The sequence below is a fragment of the Epinephelus moara genome, chromosome 18, assembly GCF_006386435.1.
Source record: "Epinephelus moara isolate mb chromosome 18, YSFRI_EMoa_1.0, whole genome shotgun sequence".
Classification (NCBI taxonomy): domain Eukaryota; kingdom Metazoa; phylum Chordata; class Actinopteri; order Perciformes; family Serranidae; genus Epinephelus; species Epinephelus moara.
In genome coordinates, this window is record NC_065523.1 from 3711969 (window position 1) to 3739076 (window position 27108).

Below are 27108 nucleotides of genomic sequence, written 5' to 3' on the forward strand. Positions count from 1 at the left end.
ATTCCTACACGGTTCATACTACATTTTTGAAAAAAGCCTTAAATGAAAGCTGAGAGTCTGCACTTTAAGCAGGTATTCATTGTTCCATTTAAAACCCATTGTGGTGGTGGTGTACAGAGCCAAAATGACGACAACTGTATCATTGTCCAAATATTTATGGACCTGACTGTATATATATATATATATATATATATATATATATATATATATAGCTAAAAGCTATCCGGAAGATTTGTAAACAACAAGGCGATTCCCTCTATAGTCCGGCCGGATGAGTCATGGCCTTGTAAAGGATTATGTTTGTTTCTTTTAGTTGGCGAGAATGTGTTGCTGCAAAAGCGACAAACATCCACTAACTTTGACGGCGTTTTCTGTGAGCACGCCTGAGCTATTTTGTACCGCTACACGTGTTTCTAGTGGGACTATGTTTACAAGCACAAAAGTTCAGCGAGCCACCGAAGGACCGCCCTGCAGATTTACTATTGGTTCTGCAACGTAGGGAGTTTTTTTAAACTCTGAAATTGTATCCGCCCATCTAAACACAAAATCAGGGAGAAAGTCATCAGTCTTTAGTTAAGCAAAGCGTCTAAAGACTGACTTGTGAGTCTAGTTAATGACTGATGAGGTCTATCTGACCAAAATTTAGTATTTAGAATCATGGGACTGTGTTTGGATAACCTTTCCAACTAGAATACCGCCTCACAGTTCCACGCCTTTGCGAACCAGTCAGAATTCTCTTAGTTTACATTCATGTCTGTGAAAACGTGGATGCTTCACACACATCTTCCCTTTGGTAGCACAGAAGATCTATACAATCAGCACAGTTTCAAGGTGGGCACCCCACCTTGTTGAGTAATGGCCACAAAAGTTTTTTTACATAACATTTTGATGTCACAGTGAAGTTGACCTTTGACCTTTTGGACATCACTATCATTTTACCTAATTAGACATTTATGTGACATTTCATCATGATCAGCATATGAAATCCTCAATTATGGCAAAAAAACATGCTTTGTAAGGTCACAGTGACCTTGACCTTTGACCACCAAATTCTAATCAGTTAATTCTTGAGTCAAGTAGACGTTTGTGCCAAGTTTGCAGATAATCCCCCAAGGCCTTCTTGAGATGTTGCGTTCATGAGAATGAGATAGACACAAGGTCAAAGTGACCTAGACATTTGACCACCAGATCCTAATAGTTTGCATTGTTAAATCTAAGTGAATGAAGACATTCTCTCAATGCGATCTTGAGATCTCACATTCTTGAGAATGGGACAGATGTATGTACATACTGACGACCCAAAAACATGATGCCTCTGGCCACAGCTATTGCTGATGTGGAGGCATAATAAAAGACAATCTTACGTTTTTTTCCCCAGTTCTCATCATACAATTGTCTTGTTATCCTGAGCTGTGGTGATGAAATCAGAGCGTAAAATCAGCCACACTGTCAGCTATCACTGATAAAATAAACTTTGCACAAGTTAAAATGCATCTAAAATCATCATGTGTTTAGTATTGCAAACCATCTCTCTGTTTGTTAGGAGCTCTGCTTACAAACATAACCTATAACATTAACAAAATATAGGCTGACTCTTTGTTTGCCTGTCACCCTGGACTTTTATCCATGTCGGGATACCTTTTTTCCAGTGATCTGATTGGTCAGTGGAAGGGATACTGAAAGGTTGTGATCCAGCAGTAAGCCGTAAGTTACCATGGTGATCCCAGTAAAAATTGAGTCAGCTTCTTAGTACCGAAAAAGAGTTAACCCTAAAGTTACCTCTCTAATTCCAAATCCTGCTTCATAGTACAGGTTCTAGTACTGACTGTTACTGATTGTTGTAGTCGTCCATGGTTGAAATGTGACAACACATCTGCTGGGTCAGTCATGATCCACAGCACTGTGCAGAATAGGAATTTCCAAGGTGCATGGACAAAGGAAAATTCTAAAGAGGTCTAACTCCAGCAATACAAATAGTGTACAGAACGACTTTACCATCAGAATAGTGTGGCCTTCATCAGGGTCATGCACAAGTTGTTCCTTATACCACAAGTGTTGCTGGGGTTTTGACCTCTGCATCATCCACAGCATTGCCTGCACCACCTGACAGTGCCTAAAAATCACATTTAGTATCACCACCTGCCCAAATTTAGTACAACTCTCCCAAAGCAAATACAGCACATGGATACAGTAAGCTTTGTTAAGTTCCTGTTGTGTCCTCTAAGGGTCTGATACATAAATGTGCTCTAACTGCACTAAGCTCAACCTATATTATTCTCTGTTATCACTGGTTCAAATTCTATTACTAGTCCCATCTATTTGACTTGGATATTACTAGCTGCTGCATACTTATCTGATTGTAATTAAAAGTGTTGGAGCTGCCAGCTGTGACAGACCAAAAGATGTCGACTCCACTGACATACTTGATACACAGCATAAAAGTTGACTTTGAAAGCTCACCACATTTTCTCTGGCTGTATCTAGAGCAGAAGAGTCGATGTCAGACAATGACAAATGTGTTATTACTGGTTAAGTCTGTCAACACAGAAATGACAATATGACAGTCTTCCTCAAACACTTTTCCATGATAAAAGTGGATGCCACTATTTGACTACACAGAGCAATGATTCAATGACAAAAAAGGGCATGATCGCTATATGCTAGCTACCACATGGTAAACATCTGCTGTGTCCATAGTCAACAAATTAAAGTACTAAAACACCTGATTCCAGGATGGTTTTGGAACATCTCCACCACATTTAATTAGCTGTTTTTTTCATTCTTTGTTGTTTTTTGTGAAAGAAAAGACAAAATAAAGATAACAAAAAGGTTAATTCTACAAAATGACATTTTTTCCTCAGCTTTCTTAAAACTTGCTAACTCATAAATTCCAAATGAACTGAGTCCAATACTTGTGACACTGGAAGCAATGCATACATGTGTCGGTCTCTCTGTCTTTGACTGATAAAAGGGGACAAGGGTGTTAGGGTGTGATATGTTGGAGTTCATACATAGTGAATGGACAAACGGGGAGGCAGGTGAACTGGCCCTGTCTCACAAGCCTCCACATTTAAGTCTCTGTGACAGTCGGGTGGGGGTGGGGGGTGGGGATCCAGCACAGTTTTTCTCATCTGGATAGCCAGCTGGCTGGCACCTGGGTCACTGGTCCTTACTGGATCCTTCTCTGAATCTTCCTCCTGCAACTGTGTTGGAGCACTCTGGCTCAACAAATGACTGGCTGGGAGCGAGCTACTGATATGTCCTCTGAGAATAACAACTGGCTGTTGGGTAAAGACAACGGGCGATGGGAGCAGCAGGTTTACAGTTTTAGCTTGAACTAAAACACAGAGTTTTTGGCAAATTATTCCATTGGTCACCTTCCATTTGGACAACAAGAATGCTTGATAGGAGAGACTGGAGGTGTTCTTCCACTACGAAGACTCAGAGTTCTTGGACAGAATCGGCTGGCAGATACAAGTAGACTAGAACAGATGAGGCATTTTTAGAACAGCTAGAAACATTTTTTATGGGTCCTAGAACTCTACCTGAAAAGTTACAGAATTAATACCTGTAACAGCTCTAAACTGTCCTGCATGTTAGTAAATATGCTTGTTTGCCATCGAACCCACAGTGAGATGACAAGATCCAGTTTCACTGAGTCCAGCACAGGGATATCTCCATGCTAAGATAAAACCTAGCTCTGTCAAAAATCACACAAAATAAACCTTTCAAAAGCTCCATTTATACATTTGTTGTGAGAGGATAAAAAGTGCCACCTGTGTTTCTTTTCAATATAGATGATGCTCTAACCAGCAGCTCCACTACGAGCAAATTCTGTTCACTGTTCTGAAAACACAAGATTTTTTTGTGTTTATACATACACACACACATATATATATATACATACACACACATATATACATATATATATATATATATATATANATATATATATATATATATATATATATATGTATACACACACACACACACACACACACACACACACACATATATATGTGTTATATGTATATGCTATATATCTTACCATGAGGCAGCTATCATTTGATGTAATGCATGCTAACATGCTGGCATGGAGCCCACTAACAGTCAGAGTACAGTGTGCTGAGATATTAGCAAAGACAATCTACAGTGGACATGATTACAATGTCTATTTATCATGTGACTCAACATGGAGGGTGACCAGCATGCCATTCTCCCAAAACCTGATGTTAGCATCAACACCGCTGGCTATCAGCAGATAATGATCGCAACTAGAGGGCCAATTTGTCCACGTCACAAACATGGCATATTTTACATACTCCTTAGGGTGCCCAGGCATGTGGATGGCTTCAGTTTTCTGATACATCTGCCTCTGCCTAAAACCCAAACTGTCTGTATGAGGAGACAGACTAATGGTGGGCAAAACGTTGTGACTCATCTGGCAGAGTCAGTCTCTTGAGAGAAGTAGGGTGGGGGCTTTGAAGATTGGACCAGATATGAAAGAGCCAAGCCATCAGTACTGATGATGATAACAGTGGCTTACTGTACGAATGAAGAGCGTCAGTGTACATCTGGTATTGAAGTGTGGTAATAGTAGATATGGACTGGTGCTGGTGTGTGGCAGCAAGTGGATTCTTAGGGAAGAAACACTTTCAGTCCTTATGACACCAAAAAAACAAGAAGGGAGGGGAAGTGGAGGGACTGAGATACATGTGAAGGGAGGAGGGTGGAACCCAGGAAGGGGATAGATAGTAACTGCTGTCTGTGTTTAAGTCCCAATGGATCCAAGAGGGGGGGAAGGAGGTTTCCTCTGTTATCAAGACAAGAAAGTGGACGGATACGAGGGCGCTGGACCTTCCATATAGTGATGGACTGAAAGGAGTAGAACGAGGAGGACGAACAAGAGGACGCAGTGCCAGCATAGCACTGGTTTTGNGGGGGGGGGGGGGGGGGGGTCTCTTGTCATGCGGGGGTGGGGAGGTTTGTGAGGTCTTCCTCTTAACTACCATAATGCATGGTGTTGCTGGGGATGACCATGGGCGAGGCCATAGAGATGGCAGCACCCCCCATGGTGAACTGGTTGGTGACTGGATAGTAAGTACCGCTGCTGCTGGGGCCCGACTGGCCCGTAGTGGCTCCTGGAGGAACAAACAAATCATTACATTTAACATTCCCACTGAAGATGCTTGCATGGTACATACTTTATGTTTCTGTACTGTGAAGTAGCAGAGGGTGACAGGTTGACTTACCCTGAACTATTCCTGTGCTCATGATAGAGCCCATCCTGGAGTGGGTGTGGTTTACAATTCCTGTGTTCACTGTAACCAATCGGAGAGAAAAGCACAGTCAATGATATGTACAGCACTACAACAGATTTTAGCTTTTTGTTTGCAGTTTGTTGCTACAAAACACAAGGTAGACAACTTCAGAGCCCATCACACCACATTCCATCTGTTGCTTTAGTCATCTAGTTACTCACAAAAGTATTACAAGCTGTTATTGCTTGAAGCTTTCAAAGGTAAGCATGATCATTGCTGAAACACTTGAAACAGCCAGAACACTGTTGGAGCTGGTACAATGCAATTGCTAAAAGAGGCTCCAGTGTCAACTGAAAGTGCTGTGGGAAAAGTCAGTTTCAGTTCAAACTGAAGCCCTAAAAGCAGCTGAAGTGTCATTTGAGGTGGAAGTGGTGAAAGCAGTTAGGGGTACATTATGTGCTAAAAGTAAAAGCTGTGGGAGCTTAAGTTTTTTTTTTTCTTTTTCTTAATCATTCCAGTAGATATTTGTTTCAATCATGTGAACCATAGACTGTATGCAAATATGGATGACATGACAGCTCTCCTGAAATGAAATCAAAACATCTGGATCATCCCCTGACAGCTGGCTGCAGTACAAGTCATGAGCCCCATGAACTGTACCGGGCGGACCAGGCGGAACCAAAAGTTCAAGTACAAATGAATTTTCCTGAAAGATGGTTTCTGTCATTTTATGTAGTTCTTATTACACTGATGTTTGTTCAGGTGTTCCTTTTGCTGATTAGTTATTTTATGGTATAAAACAGGGGTTTGACATCATAATAGACACCTGTGTGTGCCAATCAGTATGCTTGCAATTAAAGATGGTTGTAAAGGCAGGAGCTCTCTACAGTGGCGAGAGCAATTGGCTCCAAATGATGTCAGCAACACAAGATGGTAGCAGACACATCCGGGATATTTTTGCTTCATTTCCGTTCAGTGGCAGGAAGTGGAGATGCATCGTCCATCTTTATATAGTTATCGTTGTGAACGGATTGACAATCTGTGTGTTACTTTGTAAATATCAAACACTTTCCACAAATATTAAAATAGATTTGTAAACTCACAAAAAATGTTTTGCAAATGTAAAACTGATCTGCAAATACACAAATTCCACAAATAAAAAATATCTGTGTACACAATACATGAAAAGCATTTGTGAATATCAACACTTCCATAACATTTGCAACTTTCAAACATATTTATTTACACACACAGAATTTTAAGACAAACTTTACAAATTAAAATCCACTTGTGTCATCCGGACATTTTTGGGTAGCACATGATTGCCTGCTTACATCACTTCCACATTTCAACGCAAGGCCACACAGGTGTTTGGTCTACATTTTCATATACATTCCTGTTTCGGAGTATGAAATTCATGACATTGCTTTTGTCCAACACTTGCTACAGCCATGGGCTGACCAGGTGTCTCGCTTTATGCAGGACTGCATGGCATTTTATCCCTTATCCCATGTCCCACATATTAAGACAATGGCCTGCGTTTTGAGTGGCTCTAGTTTAAAAGTCAGACTTTTCTGCAGTGGAGGCAGCAGTCACTGTACAAAGCACAGAAGCATACAGCAAAAGAAACAAAAGGAAAATATACTCATAATATTGTTTGTCAAAACACACATAAGAGTGCGCACTGACTGGAGAACAGTCCTTACCATTCTGTCTTGAACATCCAACTTGCAAATGCTTGTTTAAGAGTTAATACTGAAAATGTGCAGAAATACTTCTTATTTCATTTTCATAAAATGTGCTTGTATACAGACTGTGTGCCAGGTGTGCGCACATTTGGATACAAACAGGAGTAACTGCAGACAAATTGATCCACCCAATTACCCAATTTCAACATGGAAAACTGATAAATAATCACAGAAATCATATGGTGCTGGTTTAATCATTATGGTTTTATTCAAAAAGTCTCCATAGAGACACCATTATTTTTGTTCTTCCCAAATGTTTCTGCAAATTTTTCAGAGATGGTATATCGTAGACAGATGAAATTTTGGAAACTGTAACAAAATGTTGTCAAAGGTTTTTGATTTTCGGAGCTTTATCCTGTCACGACTAGTACCAGTCCATGCTGACTTGAACCCCAGAATTGGACCTGCATTTGTATAACGCCTTTTAGTCATCTGACCACTCAAAGTGCTTTTTACAGTACGAGTCACATTCACACACACACACAAACGTAATAATGCAGGTCACATGATCATGAAAAGTTGCAAGAACAATCCATTTCACAGCAAAACATTACGCCCGTTTTGCCAACCAAACTCAGATGGCGGGTAACAGCGGGATGGATGTGTAACATACATCAGTATGGTAAGTGATACAATAACTGTGCATATATGCATATGAATGTTTACAGAACTACTGAGTATACACCCTTGGCCACGCTACAGAAACAGGGGGAAAGCGAGATAACTGTGAGGTTTTTTAAATGACATAGTGAAGACAGGAAGGGAGCGGGGACTTGGAAATTAATGAGAGCGTGTGTGTGTGCGTGTGCGTGTGCGCACGTGCATGCGATGCCCACAGTCAGTGAAAGAGCCGCTCTGTCACAGCATCCCCCTCTTCCTGGAGGTTGGCGATGTGTGGCAACCTGGAGAGGTAATCTGCCACCACATCGGCTTTGCCTGATCGGTGTTGTATGGTGAACCTGAAAGGCTGGAGTGAGAGATACCATCAGGTATGGCGACTATTATGGTTCTTCATGGAGTTGATCCAGGTGACAGCTCGGTGGTCAGTCTCTAGATCAAACTCCCGTCCAAGCAAGTAATATTGCAGGCTCTCAAGCGCCCACTTGATGGCCAGGACTTCCTTTTCCACAGTTGAATACCTGGTCTCACGTGGCTGCAACTTGCAGCTCAGGATCAAGATTAGGTGTTCCTCTCCAGGGTAGCCTTGGACCAGGACCGCTCCAAGGCTGACTGCTGAGGTGTCCACTAGGGCTGTACCCAAATATTCGGATATTCGTTTCTGTGGGTAGGTATTCGTTATGAAAATTTGGTATTCATTTTTTTTATTTACTTTTTTTTTTTCTTTACATATTTTTTTGGTGCTAAATGTAGTCTTTTTGTTGTTGGTAAATGTAGGTTATCAATAAAAATCAAAACTTTTAAATTGCATTGTTAAAAATGTGAAAATATAGTATAGCCTACCAACTGAGCTTGTGCGCACGGCACGCTTGAGCGCATCTGTCTGAGGCTGTGGATCAGTGCCAAGTTTTACCACTTTATCACTATTCCCTCTAACTTGTAGCTGTTTTTTTCGTTATCTTTTGAATTTAATATGAATTATGGAACTGTTTTTGTCAACGTTTGTTTCCCCCATTTTGTACAATAAATTATTGTTTAAAGTTTCAACAAGTTTCTTTTGGAGTGCGTGACACAAGTGTGTTTTGAAAACGACCACGGACTGTCACCTGCTCAACGGATCAGTACCTTCGGATGCCATGACAGTAATAGATTATAGATTAATAGATTATAATAATAATGTCAAAATATCATTTACAGACCGATTTAACAGACGATCACTGCTGCCCGACCCGCAGGTCCATTTGCGGGTCCCCGCGCCGTGAACAGCCCTAGTGTCCACCTGTACCAGAAAACTTTTGCTGAAGTATGGACTCTTAAGGACAGGGGAAGAACACAGGTAGGCTTTCAAAGTGTTGAAAGCTGTTTCCCAGTCATCTGACCAAGTCACTGGATTTCTCTGGTCCTTGCTGGTCAGAGCTGTGAGCGGGGCTGCTATGGTAGCAAACTGAGGCACAAATTGTCTCTACCAACCAGCCAATCCAAGGAGGGACTGCACCTCCTTTTTGGTGCAGGGTCGAGGGCAGTTATGGATAGCTTCTACCTTATCGCACCACTCCTTGTTCCAGTTGGTAACCCAGGTACCATGTTTCTTGCTGTTCCCACTCACTCTTGGAGGGGTTGAGTGTCAGCCCAGCCTTCTGAATCCTTTGAGACCAATGAGAGGTGTTAGACATGCTCCTCCCAGGTGAAGATCACTACATCATCGAGGCAGGCCGAGCTGCAGTGGTCACACCCCTGGAGGACTCTGGCCATAAGCCTCTGGAAGGTGGTGGGTGCCCCATGCAGTCCAAATGGCATCACAGTAAAGTGGAAAAGTCCAGCTGGTGTTTGATATGCCGTGTATGGCCGGCTTTACTCCTCCAGTGGCACCTGCCAGTATTCCTTACACAAGTCAAGGGTGGTGATGAATCGAGCAGCTATGATCTTCTCCAGCAGGTCATCGATCCTTGGCATAGGGTAGGTGTCAAACTCTGAGATGGAATTGAGTTTCCTGAAACTGATGCATATCAACTGCATACAACACATCTTCATCAACAATAAACCTTTCCTTCCCCACACAATTCCCCTCTTTTTCGTCTACCACCTTAGCAAACAAAGGTTTCAGAATTTCTGAAAACTCTTCTTCGCTTCTCAAAGCGGTGTTGGTGACAAGATTTTCTTGGCCCCTGTGTGCCACCCTCACAAACACTACTACTAGGTCTGGGAGTGGTTGGACACCGGCTTAAGCCTGGGCTTGAGTAATCACAGGACAAGAGACATTCACCTCCATCTTCTGCAGTGTCTGTTCCCACTGGCAGTTCTTTTTCCTGCACCAAGTCAATGAGTACAGATAAGTCCCAACCCAAGATGGCATCTACGGATAAGTTCTCTACCACCCCAACAGTCAACAGGTAAGGGTTCACATCAATAGTAACAGTCAGCTTTGGGATAAGGATGATTATCCCCATGAACACACAAAATGTTTGCTTGCCTGCTGTAATCTACACTGCCAGTTGGCATCAGGCTTTGCTTTGGGGTGTTGAAGTCCTGGTTGGTTTGCTGCACTTGTGGAGCACGTAGCTGGTCCTCCTTTGTGAGTGTTGAGATACTGTAGAGCCAGCTTGGCAGACCCTATTCCCTCCACTGGCTCATGCTGCTTCACCCAGGTCCTCAACTCCAAGGGGAGTACTAGGAGCAGCTGTTTCAAGATGATAACCTCACCAAACTCCTCCTAGGTGTGCTGCTCTGGTCAAATCCAATGCTGATAGAGGCCCTTAAGGCAGTGGTAGGTCTCTGTGGGGTTCTCGCCACGTGGAACAGTAGTGGATTGGAACTGCTGTCGATATGCCTCAGGACAGATGTCATACTTGGCTAGTAGGGTTTACTTCAGGTCTGCATAGCAGTGAGCTCTCTCCTCATCCATTGCTGTATAAGCCTAAGCCTCCAATGCCTTCCCAGACTGGAGTGGAACGAGTCGACATGCCCATTTACTCTCTGGCCATCTCCATGTTTTGGTCATACATTCAAAATGTATCAAATAATTTTCAATGTCCTCACCCATCTGATATTGTGGAATTTTTGGCTATGTATAGTGCCTTCACTCTTGCCTTGACTGGTCAGATTCACCACTAGCATCTTGAATCTGGACGGAATGTGCCTCCAGTGGGGTTTCCTGGCGCCCACGCCTTGGTAGTAGTGTTGGCTGTTCAAGTCTGGGACTACTCGCCGTTAATGCGCTTGGGGTTTTGGCAGCAACTTTCGTCCCCTCTTCAAGGGAGGAGATAAGGCTGATCCAAACTGCTATAGGCCAATCTGTCTACTGCCCTACTTATCAAAGATACTGGAGAAACTGGTGAATAAGCAACTGACTAATTACCTCAATGCTCATAATATCCTGTCTAGTGTTCAATCTGGTTTCCGGTCTGGTTATGGCTGTGTTAACTGCTACCCTTAAAGTCCTCAATGACATCGTCTCTGCTTTGGACTCTAAGCAATGCTGTGCAGCTATTTTCATTGATCTAGCAAAGGCTTTTGACACTGTTGATCACTCCATCTTGACTGGCAGACTGGGCAGCATTGGGGTCTCCGGTCACTCACTGGCGTGGTTCTCCAACTACCCCACTGGTAGAGTACAATGGGTAAAATCCGAACACCATCTCTCTCAGCCTCTCCTCGTCACAAAGGGTGTACCCCAAGGATCAATCCTAGGTCCTACAGTCTTCTCTATCTACATAAACAATATTGCCTGCTCTGTCACAGATGCCTCCATCCATCTTTACGCTGATGACACAGTCCTCTATGCTGTTGGTCCCACCATTGATGCTGTACACACCTCACTTCAGGGCAGCTTCAGGCGCATTCAACAGGCTCTCTCCACTCTACACCTCCTACTAAACTAAAAAAAAAAAAAAAACCAAGGTCATGTGGTTTAGTAGGAAAGGTTCACCCCCCTGCCCCCCCCAAGAGTTCACAACGCTTGACGGGACTGTTCTAGACCAGGTCACCGAATATAAATATCTAGGCATCTGGCTAGACAGTACCCTATCATTCTCACAACACATCACCAAGTTACAGTCTAAACTCAAATTCAAACTCTGTTTCCTTTACAGAATGCGGCCCACTTTCACTCCCTCTGCCAGGTTAACCTTAGTTCAAATGACCATCCTTCCCATGCTGGACTATGGTGACATCATCTATCAGTCAGCCTGCAAGAGTGCACTGCATACACTGGACGTCATTTACCACTCTGCCATCCATTTTGCTACTAATGCACCCTTCAAAACACACCACTGTTCACTATACTCCTCTGTCAACTGGCCATCTTTACACACCCGTTGTAACATTCACTGGTCAATGCTCATCTACAAAACCCTGCTTGGTCTGTGTCTGTGTTTTCTGTTCTGGTTACATGTTGTGGACTATTGTGTCTCCACAGGTTTGACTATGTCTGACTGTGTATTCTGTTGCTGGATGTTGAGGACTTGTGCTGAGGATGGTTTTATATGTACTGTTTTTGGCTGTCTCGCATGTCTGCTGCTGTGTTTGCCGCTGTTGTCCATTTGTGCTGGTGATGTTTACATGAGTGTTTGTGTGTTGTGCTACATGTGTGTTGCATACTGCCTTTCAATATGTTATGCTGTTTTTATATCTAACCCTGTTCTATTTCAGCTTGGAAGTAGGTGGTGCATGGACCATACTTTGATGCAGCTGGGGCAACTGGTCAGCCATCAATGACACAAGTAAGTGAGCCCTGGGGCCCACTGCACCAGCATTCATGGACATCAAAGTCTGTGTGACCCTCCAAGAATATGCCTCCCCAGACCATTACCGACCCACCGCCAAACCAATCATGCTGGATGATGTTACAGGAAGCATAACGTTCACCACGGTGTCTCCAGACTCTTCATGCTTGTCACATGTGCTCAGTTTGAACCTCCTCTCTTCTGTGAAGAGAACAGGGCATCAGTGACGGACCTGCCAATTCTGGTGTTCTCTGGCGAATGCCAGTTGAGCTGCATGGTGCTGGGCTGTGAGCACAAGCCCCAGTAGAGGACGTCGGGCTCTCAGGCCACCCTCATGGAGTCTGTTTCTGACAGTTTAGTCACAAACATGCACACCAGTGGCCTGCTGGAGGTCATTTTGTAGGGCTCTGGCAGTGCTCTTCCAATTCCCCTCTATGGCCCTGTCCAGCTGGACTACCTATGCAACATGATTGGGCTGCAGGTATCACCTCATGCCACCAGCAGTTTCAAGGACACTAGCAGAAAACAAAACTAGAAAAGAATCAGTCAGGAAGGATAAGGAGAGAGCAACTGTCTGTGGCCACCACATGTAATACCATTCCCTGTTTGAAGGTTGTCTTGCTTTTGCCTCTCCATTGCACCGGTTGTCTCTTTCATTTGCACCAAAGAAGGTGAAACTGATTCACCATCACTTGTGCTTCCTAAATGGACAGATTGATATCACTTAAGTTTAACTGACCTGGTGTTCTACTGTGACGATTGTGTTCACTTAATTTTTTTGAGCAGTTAAGTTCACTGTTAATAGATAGGGTAGAATAGATTGAACTAAACTAAGTACATTAGATTATTTTAAGAGTTATCATTGTAGGACAGAAAACTCATATTTGATGATGGTCCTCATGTTGCGGAACTTGTCTTTAACATCTGTGCCTGTTAAGTAATGTTATGTTAGCTGGATATAACCAGAAAAGGCCAGCTAGATGGCTACCTACAGTAAACTATTTTACTTATTTAGCCACCTTATTAATTTATTTACTTATATGAATGTGGTTCTTGTCTGTCCAATTTTAGATGTCCTTTGTTTTTTAAGCCTACTGATGCACATTACCGTAGCCATAATAGAAATTTCCCTGAGGGAACACAGCTGTATGTATTTTCACATCATGTATTAGTTCAATGTTAATCATCTTACAAACATACTGGGTTTAATTTTTTTTATTACGTCACACATCATAGCATCTGTAAATTCACGTTTTTAGAAGTCAGTAACGGGTGACCAAGTAGAGCAACAAGCTGATCCAGGACAGCATCTCTGTCTCCTCTTCTGTAACAGCTTTCATCCCTCGGGTCCGAAAGGAGTCTCTGCTCTGAAAATTAAGTGGGTGTCAAGAGAGGAGGAATTTATCAATCTAGTGTTATATAGATCGCAATACCAGCAGCCTATTTCAGAAGATTAACAGGCAAAAACAACAAATGTTGACATAATATTCAAACAACTGTCATTAATTAACTAAGCTAGTGGTAATGTTAGTCAGCAGCTAACTTTGTCTAGCTCACATTTGTTTGTTAACATGGCTCAGTTGTGTGACAAAATTAACAACTTAAGCATAACCAACCTTGCATGAAGTCTGAGGACAATATCCATCTAGAGCATCCAAGAGACCATCTTTTGTTTTATTATTTGTTCGTTTTGGTGATAAGCCGTTGTTGGGTTGAAATCTGACACAAGTTGCGCACAAGCATCCTCTGCCTTTCACAGTCAAACAGAAATGTATACGAAAGTGTGGGATAGATAACATAACTTTATATAGGACAAACAAACACACTAACACTCACTGTGCCTTATCAACAATAAAATAATAAATGCACATTGAAGCTCATAGAAAGACTGCATGATCTTACTTTGAAATGCGTAATGATGTCATCAGCAAGCGATCACGTGCTATCTGAAAATACCTGTATTAAACGATTTTTGTTTGGACTTCAGTCGAAGTTTGTATCAAAATTCTGTTTGTAAAAAAAGGAAAATCCACAAATGTAGAGATGAGATCCACAAATGCCTTTTCCATTCACAAAAAGAAAGTGGAATTACAAATGCCTGTTTGAAAGATAGACATGTTGGAGAGATATTCAGAAATGCTTTTAAGTGATTGGTAAATTCATTCAATGTGTTCACAGACATATGTTTTACTAATGGAATTTGTGCATTTGCAGATGCGTTTTATATTTGCATAATATTTTTGTGAGTTAACCACTCTTTTTTTTTTTTTTTTTTAAATATATTTGTGTACAGTGTTTAATATGTACAGATTACAGTAACACACAGATTGTCAATTTGTTCACATAAATAATACTGAAACAAATGTATCTCCATAACGTTCAAGTGTGTTTCAAGTGTAAACATTTAAAAGAGTTAAAATGTCAGTGGAGGAAAAAAGACATGAATGCAGCCAGCAATTGACATGTGAGTGGTGGAAGCAGTGCAATTATAATGTAAGGACAAGAGATTAAAAGATGTTGAAATGTCATTAACAGTTCAAAGGGAGGAAGTATATGCTACAACAGTTACACAAAGGTATTCCACATTTTACATTCACTGATCTGACACTCTGGCTCATCTCCTTTGTAAAGGTTTGAAATCCTTTACTAGCACTCACATCATGTAACAGCACTGTCATTTAGCAGAACTCACTTGCCTCCCCTTTGTGGTGGGCAAGATATTTAGTCATTTTTCTCTATGTCATAGTGTAGCAGTGCCCACTAGAAACCAAAACATGAACAATATTTCTGTTCAAACTTCTGCAGTTTTCATGCTGGACTACAGTTAGTCTCTGCTGCTCTCTACTATATTAAGTAACAGAAGATGTTGAGAAGTCAGGGGGAGTGTGATTCGTACCCAGGGGGATGAGGTTGTTGTGAGACACTGACGGGCCGCTGCCAATGACTGTGCTGAGGTCATAAGCTGCAGGCATCCCTGGAAGGGAGAGACACAAAACAAGCCAGTCAACACTGTTTTTTTCTCAAATTCACGTTATATAAAGGTCTTCTCAGCACAGGGCCTGTGATGCCATGTGACTTGGGCCATCAAAAATGTACTTTGTTCACCAAACTTAGGGGCTTGGGCCTGTACAGCCAGGGCTAAAAATGATTAAAGTCTATGATTGGCTGAGAATTACGCATCCAAGAGGTTCCCAAATCTCCAAATGGCCCCATCCCAACTAACTGCGCCCCCGCTTGGATCACACCCATCTTTGGACTCTGCCTTCATTGTGATCTTAACTTCACATCAGTAAAGTTTTGTAACTGCATCTTGCAGTTGTGATTTTATCGTGGTGACAAAATCTATCTGTAAACAGAGATATAAACACCTGCTAAAGGTCTCAAAATGGCTTCTATGATAGTTCCTGCTACAGTCGGTGTCTCTAGGACCACATTTTGGACCAGATTCTGCTACAATGACACAAACACACACACACACACACACACACACACACACACACACACACACACACACACACACACAAGGTGAAAACAATAGCAGACCCGCTGTCATAGCTGGCAATCACATAATGAACAGTGCTATGGAGCAGAGAGCGAGCACTGGCCAGTGATGGGGTACTGGTCTGGTGTCCTCGCTTTCCGATTCATTGTCAACCTTCTACTGCAGGTGAGGCTCTTCTATTCATTTTCAGATAATGACATTTACAAGTCACCACATGTAAATGTAAAAGCAAATCTTTAGTAGGGCCACGTTTTCCATTGATGCCTCTCCCACTACTTACCTGCTTACGGTGTAATCCCCTACCAAACAACACATAAAAATAGTGACATTTGTCCCGATGTGGCAATTTGGTATCGCATGACTATGTATGCTAACATGCTGCCAGATAACTGCCAGTAGTAGTAGCTAGGTACAGTAGCTCATAGAGATCAGTTAACAGCAAACCCAGACAAGTTCATCTCTGCCCCAAAAGGAAGTAAACTAACTGGTGCTACCTACACGACGTCTTATTTTTTTTCTTAACATATTAAATAAATAATATCATATTACTGTTCACCCCATAATTTTTGGCTCTTTAATAAAAACTAGCAGTGCCCATTCAAAACATGCCTTTTGGGAACAGACTGAATGCTTGGCCTGTGCTATTGCTGCTCACAGTTTTTTCGAGAACCGCAGTTCTTTGGGTCCTGAGCAACACACCTGAGCCCAAAACACCTTGAGCTATTTGTCACGTTTGTCATTCTTGAGTCATTCTATTTTGTGGTGCAGCACGGTGCATTATTCTGCTGGGGGGACCACTGCCATCAAGAAGTGTGCTTGCTTTGTAACAGTGTTTGGTGAAGCGTGTCAGGTGGAATGTCAGGACCTAAGGTTTCCCAGCAGAACATTGCATTGTTAGGAGATGATCAATGTTATTCACTTCATCTGTCAGTTGTTCTTATGTTGTGGCAGACCAGTGTATGATGCTATTCTGTTATTTAGCTTTAGCTATGCAACTCAATGGTGTACTCCTTAATTCAAAGGAAAATATTGTATACTACCTGATACTGGTTATGTTGCAGATTCAAACACCACTGAAATACACCAGGGCTTTAATTTCCAAAGAAGCTTATTCAGCCAAATCACCAGAATAAATGCTGGCATTGTATGTTTCTGCAAACCACGGATACATAACATATTTCTGTTACTACGTAGCAGATATGCTAAAACTTTGTTTCAACAACGCTGTGGTTATATTTAGGCAGAAAAACTATTTGGGTATGGTTAGGAGAAGATCATGTCTTTGCTTTAAGGTTCTATATGCAACATAAAGGCATCACTAAAGCAGCAAATAACTACTGTCTATGTAAAGATATAGTGGAGTCATGATGTTCTGAGCAGAAAACAAAGTCACGCTCCCTCTCTGTGTGATCAGAGTCAATCTGTTCTTGTTGTAGTAAGTTCTGGCACCTGTGCAGCCAGACTTATTGCTTGGGTATGTTGTGCATTTGTGTATCCCACTGACTAGCTCATCCATCCCTTTCCACTATGCTCAACAACTGTTTCCATTGATATTTTATTTTATTTTATTTTTTGATAATTTGCACCAAATTCAACACTGCATGCCTCTGGCTACCCCTCCGAAAGACATATGATTCCTTGCTTTATAGTAACAATAACCGAAAATGAGTTAAATAAGTGAAACAATCTTAGTTTCACAGCATCTGTGCAGCATTCTTTACTCACTGTGTCCATGGAAACCACAATGCAGCTTCACTTAACACCTTAGAGAGTCTACATATCTCTATGGTCTGCAAATTGACCAAGTTTTTGGAGTTCTTTCCTTTCTGGTCGACTATTGTCGTTATTTGCCAGTGTATAACATACTGCTCTGTGCAGAGATCCAACAGGAAAATACTTTGATAATCCCAACCTGTAATTAAATACTCTGCAGTGTCTCTAACATCTCCATGATATTACTGAAAATGTGTATCACACGCAGGATTGGTTTTATCTACCAGTGTTTCTGTGTGTTCACCTGATACAGCCATCCCCTGACTCATGCTGTAGGCTGTCCCCGTGTTCCACATGTTCTCGGACGGGGAGGTGTAGTGTGAGCCAGGAGGGGGGTTAGGGGTGGTGCCTGTGTACCTGCAAATACATACACACACACACACGTTTAACATTGGAGAGACAGACAGTGCTCCCTGTCACTCATCTACATCCAGGTGTGGTACTGGGGTCATGAGACCAACTCACCTGAAAAAAGGGTTCTTCAAGTCCAGGAGGTTGCTGGACTTTGATCCTGTCTGGTCCACCTGGGCAACAATACTGATGTCGTAGCTTTGTCTGTTGAGAAGGAGATTGGGACTGTATTATTTGACAAATACATATCACAGAATACATTTTTAGTTTTGCATTTACACTGCTCAAAAAAACAAAGGGAATACATAATCATCATAGTGTAACTCAAAGTCAATTAAACTCCTGGGATATCAACCTGTCCAGTTAGGAAACAATACTGATTGTGAATCAATTTCACCTGCTGTTTTGCAAATTGGACCGACAACAGGTGGAAAGGAGAGGCAATTACCAAGACAACCCCTATTTAGGAATGGTTTTGCAGGTGCTGGCCACAGACCATTTCCCTCTCTGCGTCCTTTCTAGTTGATTCTTGGCTAGTTTTGCATTTTTCCAGTGCCCTCACCACGAGTGGTATCATGAGGTGGTATCTGCAGCCCACAGAAGTTGCTCAGGTAGTGCAGCTACTCCAGGTTTGCTGTGTCTCCCAGCACAGTGTCAAGAGCATGGAGGTGATACTGGGAGACAGGCCAGTACACCAGGAGAGGTGGAGGGGGCCGTAGGAGGGCAACAACCCAGCAGCAGGACTGCTATCTGCTTCTCTGTGCAAGGAGGGACAGGAGGAGCACTGCCAGAGCCCACCAAAATGACCTCCAGCAGGCCACTCGTGTGCATGTTTCTGCCCAAACTGTCAGAAACAGACTCCATGAGGGTGGCATGAGGGCCCAACGTCCACAAGTGGGGTCTGTGCTCACACCCTGGCACTGTGCAGCCCGATTGACGTTTGCAAGAGAACACCAAAATTAGCAGATTCGCCACTGGCGCCCTCTACTCTTCACAGATGAGAGCAGGTTCACGCTGAGTACATGTGACAGACGTGACAGAGTCTGGAGACTCCATGGAGAACATTCTGCTGCCTGCAACATCCTCCAGCATGACCGGTTTGGTGGTGGGTCAGTGATGGTCTGGGGAGGCATATCCTTGGAGGGCTGCACAGAACTCCACATGCTAGCCAGAGGTACCCTGACTGCTGTTAGGTACCAGGATGAGATCCTCAGACCCATTGTCAGACCATATGCTGGTGCAGTGGGCCCTGGGTTCCTTCTGATGCATGACAATGCCTGGCCTCATGTGGCTGGAGTGTGTCAGCAGTTCCTGGATGACGAAGGCATTGATGCTATTGACTGGCCCGCCTGTTCCCCAGACCTGAATCCAATCGAGCACCTTTGGGACATCATGTATCGTAGCATCCACCACCGCCACATCGCACCACAGACTGTCCAGGAGCTGACTGATGCCCTGATCCAGGTCTGGGAGGAGATCCCCCAGGAGACCATCCGTCGTCTCATCAGGAGCATGCCCAGACGTTGTAGGGAATGTATACAGGCAAGTGGAGGTCATACACACTACTGAGCCACATTATGAGTTGTCCTGAGGAAACTCACAAAAGTTGGATCAGCCTGTGATCTGATTTTTCCACTTTGATTTTGGCTATGATTCTGAATCCAGTCCTTAATGAGTCAATGATTTTGGTTTCCATGGATTGTTCTTACATTATTTTGTTCTTAACGAATTACACTTTGTAATCAATAAAGATTTTCATCTAGAATATTTCATTCACCGAGATCTGGGATGTGTGATTTAATTGTTCCCTTTATTTTTTTTGAGCAGTGTATATTTCATTTGTACTTTTTGTTTTCATCCATGTGAGAAGCTTTATCAGTATAAGGCCGACTTTGATGATACAGTAGGATAGCCTTATATGACGAGTTTGACTATTTGGGAAAGACATTTGGTGTCTTTCTTGTCAAGTGTTAGATAAGGAGACAGCTATCACTCTCATGTCCGTACAGTAAATATAAGACTGTGATGCTCATCTAACTACAACAAGCACGCTAAGAGGAAGACCATGACCACTATGGATGTGGCATATGCACTGAAGAGGCAGGAACGCACTCTGTACGGCTTCAGTGGATAAATAGATGTGTTGGTAATTAGTATCTGAAAATCTGGTCTGCATAATATAAGTTTATATTTAAATTGTCTTGGCAACATAAGTTATAGGTCACACAATATTAGGCTCTTTAATATGCTATTAATTTATTTGGCAAATTTCCCACTGGACATTGAGGATGTTGATATTTTCATCTGCTGGATAATCCTTGAAATGAAACCAAAATACGACGATAAAGTGTTTCCTGTGGAACAAGAAGGTTGCTGTGAGGGCAAACTATCGTGTTTCCCCATTTTACCTATAGACAGGCTACATGTGTGGTAAAGAGGACTTGGTGTGTTTTTGACTGCCTATTATCAAATGTATTAGTCTATTATTAGATTCCATGTGATGCTGACTGTATTGCAGCAAAAAAACAAAAACAAACAAACACTGAGGTGCTTTAGAGGTAGCTTTGAGTGTCCTTCTAAATTCAGAGAGGATGTGTGATATGGTTATAGCTCTTGATTACAAAACAGATCTGGCAACTAGAGCTTGCTCTAAATTTTGAAAGTTTAGCAGTGTAGCCTGTTAATAATATTTAAATGTACTGTACTTCAGAGAGAGGGAAAGACAGAGGGACAGAGTGTGTGGATAAGTGAGAGAGAACATGTAACTGAGTGAGACAGAGAGCATGAGGACTAGAGAGAGTGCAGACAAAAAGAGAGGAGTGTGACAGAGAGACAGAGAAAAACTTTCTAATAAAATATTAATGTCATTTATTATTCTGCATTATATCATTAAAGAAGCATGTCAATGATTGTCAAATAACAGATTTGACTCAACTGGACAGTTGGAATATCATTTTCATTAGTTTCTCAGAGAGTAAAAAAGCTATGTGAATAGAAACTCTATGAGTGTTAAATAAATGCGGGGAGTAAAAATATGACATTTAAACTTAAATTAGGTCTCATTACTGATCACAAAAAGCAGCCGATCAGACAGTGGTAAATTTGCCCACTGCCAACTAAGAAGCATTCTTATGAATTGTTTCCAAAGAAATAAGGAAAGCAGCCCACCAAGGTGAAAGTCTGAGACTACTGGAAGAGAAGCAGAATGATATGTAGGCTATGCTACGCATAACACGTAATTTATAGTTCTGCGTTGAATCGACACATAGGTTACGGCGTAGGCTCCACATCAATTTGGAGCCTACGCTCTAACCTGCGACGTAGCCTAATGTGCACCTCCCCAGAATTGTAACTACGTGTCGCGCTGACGCAGACCTCCGGTCTGTCGCTGTATACTCACAAGCTCCATTTCCCTCAGGGGAAATGGAGCTTGTATTTACTATTAGTTTACAAATATGAAACAATAAATTGTGAAGACAGTAAAGCCTCCACTAAAATAGCATTTTAAGTGTTGTCTGTGATTTATCCTTCAGGGATTTATACTTCAGGATTTATCCAGGTTTCATATGAGAAGACGGAAAGATCGCCGGCCGCTAGGCTAATCAATATAATGTAAAATGCCATAGGCTTGTGCTAATAACGTTAGCATGTTGTATTTGTTTAAAAAACGTGTTTAGTACAGGACAGTTGTTTTGTCAGTGAACCTTGTGAGTTGTAATGGAGCCGAATTATGTGCCGTTACCTTTGTTAAATGTTGCTGTTGTCCCTGGTTTTATATGAGAAGAGGAAAAGATTGCTAGTTGCTAGGCTAATTTATACAATGTAAAATGCCATAGGCTTGTGTTAATAATGTTAGCATATTGTATTTGTGGGGAAAACGTGTCCGGATTAACACAAGTGTTTGTGAATGCTGCGAGTTGTAGTGAAGCCAATTTGTGTACTTGTTTTTCAAATTTTCTCTATTAAGCCATGTTTAATGTGTGTTTTGGGTGTGTTTTGAATCAACTAAACTTAACAGCACTTCACAGAAACCTCTGCAGTTACACCTCCAAAACACTGGTCGGTGGCAGAGTGACACAGACACACCACCGCAGAAGTAAAAATGCTCACAACGGCACAGGCGACGTGCATAGGCTACGTGCGTATGGTCTACACACAACAATAAATCCCCTTTAAGAAGTGGGGGTCCTTTACAAGGAAATTTTGAGTGTCAAACACTTAATTTCCTGCATTCTGATGATTTTTTTAATTCAAAAATTTATGCTAGAAATGTCTTTTTGATGTAAAGGAAACACAAAATTCAGCACCAAGTGACAATTCAAAGTATAATGGAGCAGTGCTTTAATGCTCTCAGACATTCTGTATTGCTTTCAAATATGCATTCTGACTTAATGCTATCTCTGCTGAGTCAGCACATATGTAGGCATGATAAACTCCTCAGTCCTCACTTGTGTCTTTTGTTTGGGGACGTAACCTCTTTTACCGCACATGTGGCACCTGTTTCACATCAAATCATACGTTGATGTATATTAATTTATTTATAAACCCCTGGGACTTAAGCTTATATTAATATATTTAAACAAGATTTTTGCTCATGTGCAGAACTTCCTGCATTCATAGATCTATGTTCTCCAAATGTCAAGAATAAAGTTGTTACATTTTGAGAAAAAACTCCTGCCTTCTAGTCTGCTGTATATTACTTTATTGCTCTAGTATCCTATTCAGACTGTCTAAAAGATCCAGAGCCTTGTTTGGGACTCTCCCTAAGACAAAGTTCAAGGCAGTGGTCATGCACTGCTCTTTATTGGAGGTGGAAAAACAAAACTACCATAAAACCTCAACTAAAAGCCTAGTCCCAATTAAATGCCCAGTTCCTTTTACTAGGCCAATGTTGTGACACATTTAAACAAATAAACGCCTGTCTCGATTAAACACCTGGTCTAGTTGCCAAGCAGTTCATTTTAAGAAAGGTTCTTGGATGTATAAAACCAGTGTATCACTATATAACCATGAATTCCAAAGAAGACTTTAATTCATTCAGATTTACTGGCATGGTAAACAAGAGAGACCAAAAAACCCAACAAAAACTACAAATGAGGATGTCTCAGTGGCTGTCGCCATACTGACCTCTACTGTGGACAAAAGATTTGTTGAAACCAACGTAACCCTCTCTGGAATAAAGTCTGCATTTGCTGAGATCAATGTCTGTTTACCAACAGCAGAGGTGCCCACACAGTCACACAAGAAATGTAAAATACACAGCAGCAGGCTAAGATTGACGACCTGGAGGCACAGTCCCGACGACAAAATACCCAAATTGTGGTAATCAAAGGGGAGCTGAGGAAGGTGAAACATCTGGCTTTGTGGCCAAGCTTCTACTTAAAATTTTAGGAAAGGAATATTTTAACAAACCAGTAAAGGTTGACGGGGCCCACAGAAGTCTTAAACCTGCTCTGAAAAGAAAGTCAAGACCCATCATAGCAAAGCTGCAAAACCACAGAGTAAAGGTACTTGTGCTGCGGCTGGCGAGACAGAAAACCCCCTCTCGTCTATGATGGCACTACAGTACACGTATTCCCGGACCGGACTACGGCAACTCTTCAAAAACAGCACCAGTTTGAAGAGATCAAAAAGAAGTGCAAGAAAAAGATTAGATATGGATTTGGACACCCTGCCAGATTCATCGTCACTGTTGACAACAAAAATATAAGCTAACAGACTCAAAACATTTACTTGTACCATTATACTGTACAAACTGTATTTATGTCAGGGAGGCACATATTTTTCAACTAACTTCGCCTGTTTAATATCCTGTATGGAAAACACATACCAGAAGCTGCTATTTTATCATTGGATGCCCAGTGTGCCATTGACCGGGTTGTATGGCAGTATATATGCTGGAAGAAATTTAGTTTTGGACACTCATTTAGAAAATGGATAGAGGTGATTTATTACACCCTGTTACATCAGTCATTACCAACCAAAATATCTCACAGCCATTTGAGATACATTGGGGAGCTAGACAGGGCTGCACCCTCTCCACTTTTTTGTTTGCAATTATGTGTAGCCACTAGCAATCAGTATTAGACAGAGCCTGGAAATAACTCCAATAGAGCCTCAGGGGATTCCACAACATCTTTCCCTTTATACGGATGATATCCTCTTGTATCTGTCAAGCCCAGAGACATCAATACCTCCACTGCTGTTACGCATTAATAGTTTCAGTGTATTTTCAGGATTTGTAATAAACTGGGGAAAAAAGTGAGATGATGCCCATTTCTGCAAATGTTAATGATCTGCAATGTACTCCTTTCAAAAAGCCTTCAACAGCTTAACATATCTAAGAATTACAATAACAAAAAAGGACCTTCTACTGATTAACTGGCAGAAAAAAGATTGCCCAGCTAAAGAAAACCACAGAATTCTAGAAAACTCTCCATACTGCTTTGGATGGGAAAATAAATGCGGTCAAAATGGTAGTTCTGCCATGATTTCTCTACCTTTTTCAGGCTATCCTGTCTTTCATCCCTCTTTCTTACTTTTATCAGCTGGAATCGCTCATCGTGCCCCTTCTACGGAGTGACAAGAAAATCACCAAAAACCACCTAATTAAATCAAAGGATGAGGGTGGTTTTGGCCTGCCACACGTTTACTACCAGGTTTTTATATCGTTTCATCACGATACGTCAATTCTTTGGACAATGATATGACATTTGCCGATATTACAAAGACTGACATAATACGATTTTGATACAATGCCATTTAGGGGCCTGCGATGGATATAAAATGATCATCTGCTTATTTTAACTAAAACCATCATCTTTTTCATAAAACGTCAGGTCTGGCTTACAACCCTAAAGGCAAACTTCTCGCAACAGCAATAAAACATGGACTAACAATAACATTATTTTAAAAAAGTATGAAGCTCAGTAATAACTGCCAAGGTTCAGAGACAAAACAATTGTTTTTGCTAGTCACTCATTATTAGCTTAAGCATATTTAAATTGCGAAAATTAGCCTACCGGCTAGCAGACTTTATTTCTCTACTTATAGCTTAACAGAGTACATGTAACGTTATTACTTTTCTAACTCACCGGTGGTTTAAGCCACTGCATCTTCTGACAGAACAGTAAGGTTGAATCTCAGCCTGCAAGCACGGTTTTTCAGCCGAACATTGTTGAAACAGAGCAGCTAATGTTACTATAGTGAGAAGTTAGCAGGATGAGATGCCCAACCAGACAGGTAACATTATGCCACGTTTTATCTCATTACAGCATTGTTTACTTGTCGCATGTGCCCTGTCTGTTGACCTGTACTTTCTCTAAAATCCAAAATATTTATTCCCAAGTGAATATTGTTATTTTTATCGTCTTTCTCTTTGTTGCTTGCCATCTGCCTGCCGCTGTTTGACAGTGACACAGACTTTTAAAATAAAAGTGTATCCTTAACATGACGACATGGTTTGATGTTTTCACTTTGCATCGATGACACTGGATGATTGATCATTTAATCGATATACCGATCAAGATCGATGGATTGTTACACCCCTATTTACTACTGGGCTGTTCACTTAAATATCATAGCGTGGTGGAAAAAGTGCCCATTTTCACTGTCTACAATGGCAGGCAGGGCCCGCCATCTCTTCTTTCAGGTTATGGAAACCGTTGCGGAGGATATGGGCGAAAAGCATAATTCCATCATCCTGGAAGAGAGCAGAAGGGTGCTTTGTACCCAAGGAAGTGGATTCATCGGACATCAGCCAGTTCCGAACCATTTCTCTCCTGAGCGTCTAATGCAAGATATTTTTCTCTCTCCTGGCAAGGAGGCTGGCCACTTTCATGGTGAAGAACAAATACGTCATCACATCAATCCAGAAAGGTGATATCCCAGGCTTCTCTGGGTGTTTGGAGCATACAGGCATGCTCTGTCAGCTAATCCAGGAGGCCAAGGAGATCAAGGGGAACCATATAGTTGTCTGGCTCGACTTAGCCAATGCATATGGATCAATCCCTTATGGCCTTATCAACGCAGCTATGCAACACCACCATATCCCCCACTACATCAGGGGAATGATCACCAACTACTTTGGAGGATTCAAGCTACGGTTCCAGACTGTCCATTTTACAACCCAGTGGCAGGACCTGGAAAAGGGAATCATCACGGGCTATACAATCTCCCCCATCTTGTTCATAATGATAATGAAACTGCTCATAACAGCTGCATTCCCCCATCTTGTTCATAAAGGGAATGAAACTGCTCATAACAGCTGCACGGAAGGAATCCAGAGGGCCAGGAATGGAGTCTGGCATCCACCAACCTCCAATAAGAGGCTTTATGGATGACCTCACCATAAGAACATCAACCCTTGTACAAGCAAGGTGGATTCTGAAGGCACTTGATGATGTGGCAACATGGGCTCGAATGAAGTTTAGTCAAGGAGCACGGTGATCAGGAATGATAAAGTAACAGGCAAACAAATATCACGAAAATTTGAAAGGAATTGGCAATTAACCAAACTGGAATAATCTCGTTTAGTCTGGGCAGACAGTCTCAAAATGTATAAGAGGGGCCTCCGCAATGCCAGAGCAAACTATTACTCAGCATTAATAGAAGAAAACAAGAATAACCCCAGGTTTCTTTTCAGCACTGTAGCCAGACTGACTGAGAGTCACAGTTCTATTGAGCCTTGTATTCCTTTAGCCCTTAGCAGTAATGATTTTATGAGCTTTTTTAATGACATAATTATAACTATTAGAGGCAAAATTCATGACCTCCTGTCCTCAGATGGTACCTATCTAAACTCAAACACAGCTGTAAGACCTAATATATATTTAGATTGCTTCTCCTCGATTTCTCTTCAAGAATTGACCGCAGTGATTTCTTCATCTAAATCATCAACGTGTCTCTTAGACCCCATCCCAACTAGGCTCTTAAGGAAGTCTTACCTTTAGTTCACACTCAAATAACACTCTAACACTCAGGCTATGTACCACAGTCTTTTAAGGTAGTTGTAATTAAACCTCTCCTAAAAAAGCCCACCCTGGATCCAGAGGTGTTAGCCAACTATAGACCAATATCTACCCTTCCCTTTGCCAGAAGCCTCCTTGTGCTGCTAGTCGCAGACCAGCTCACTG

The 27108-nt window shown here is 41.9% G+C and overlaps 1 protein-coding gene across 3 annotated transcripts in view; it reads right to left on the reverse strand.

The window, feature by feature from the left end:
- Positions 1-4942: 4942 nt before the first annotated feature.
- Positions 4943-27108, reverse strand: part of carm1 (coactivator-associated arginine methyltransferase 1) — a 75352-nt gene continuing 53186 nt past the window's right edge. Inside the window, exons 12-16 of one of the 3 annotated variants that reach the window (XM_050070101.1) lie at positions 18089-18178; positions 17868-17980; positions 15245-15322; positions 5253-5321; positions 4943-5141 (exon numbers count right to left, since the gene is read on the reverse strand). In XM_050070101.1, the coding sequence (XP_049926058.1) occupies positions 5002-5141; positions 5253-5321; positions 15245-15322; positions 17868-17980; positions 18089-18178 (490 nt within the window). In that variant the 3' untranslated portion in view covers positions 4943-5001. Of the gene's footprint in view, positions 5142-5252; positions 5322-13549; positions 13716-13964; positions 14099-15244; positions 15323-17867; positions 17981-18088; positions 18179-27108 lie in introns of those variants that run through there. The other 2 variants (XM_050070100.1, XM_050070102.1) reach the window with 2 other exon arrangements.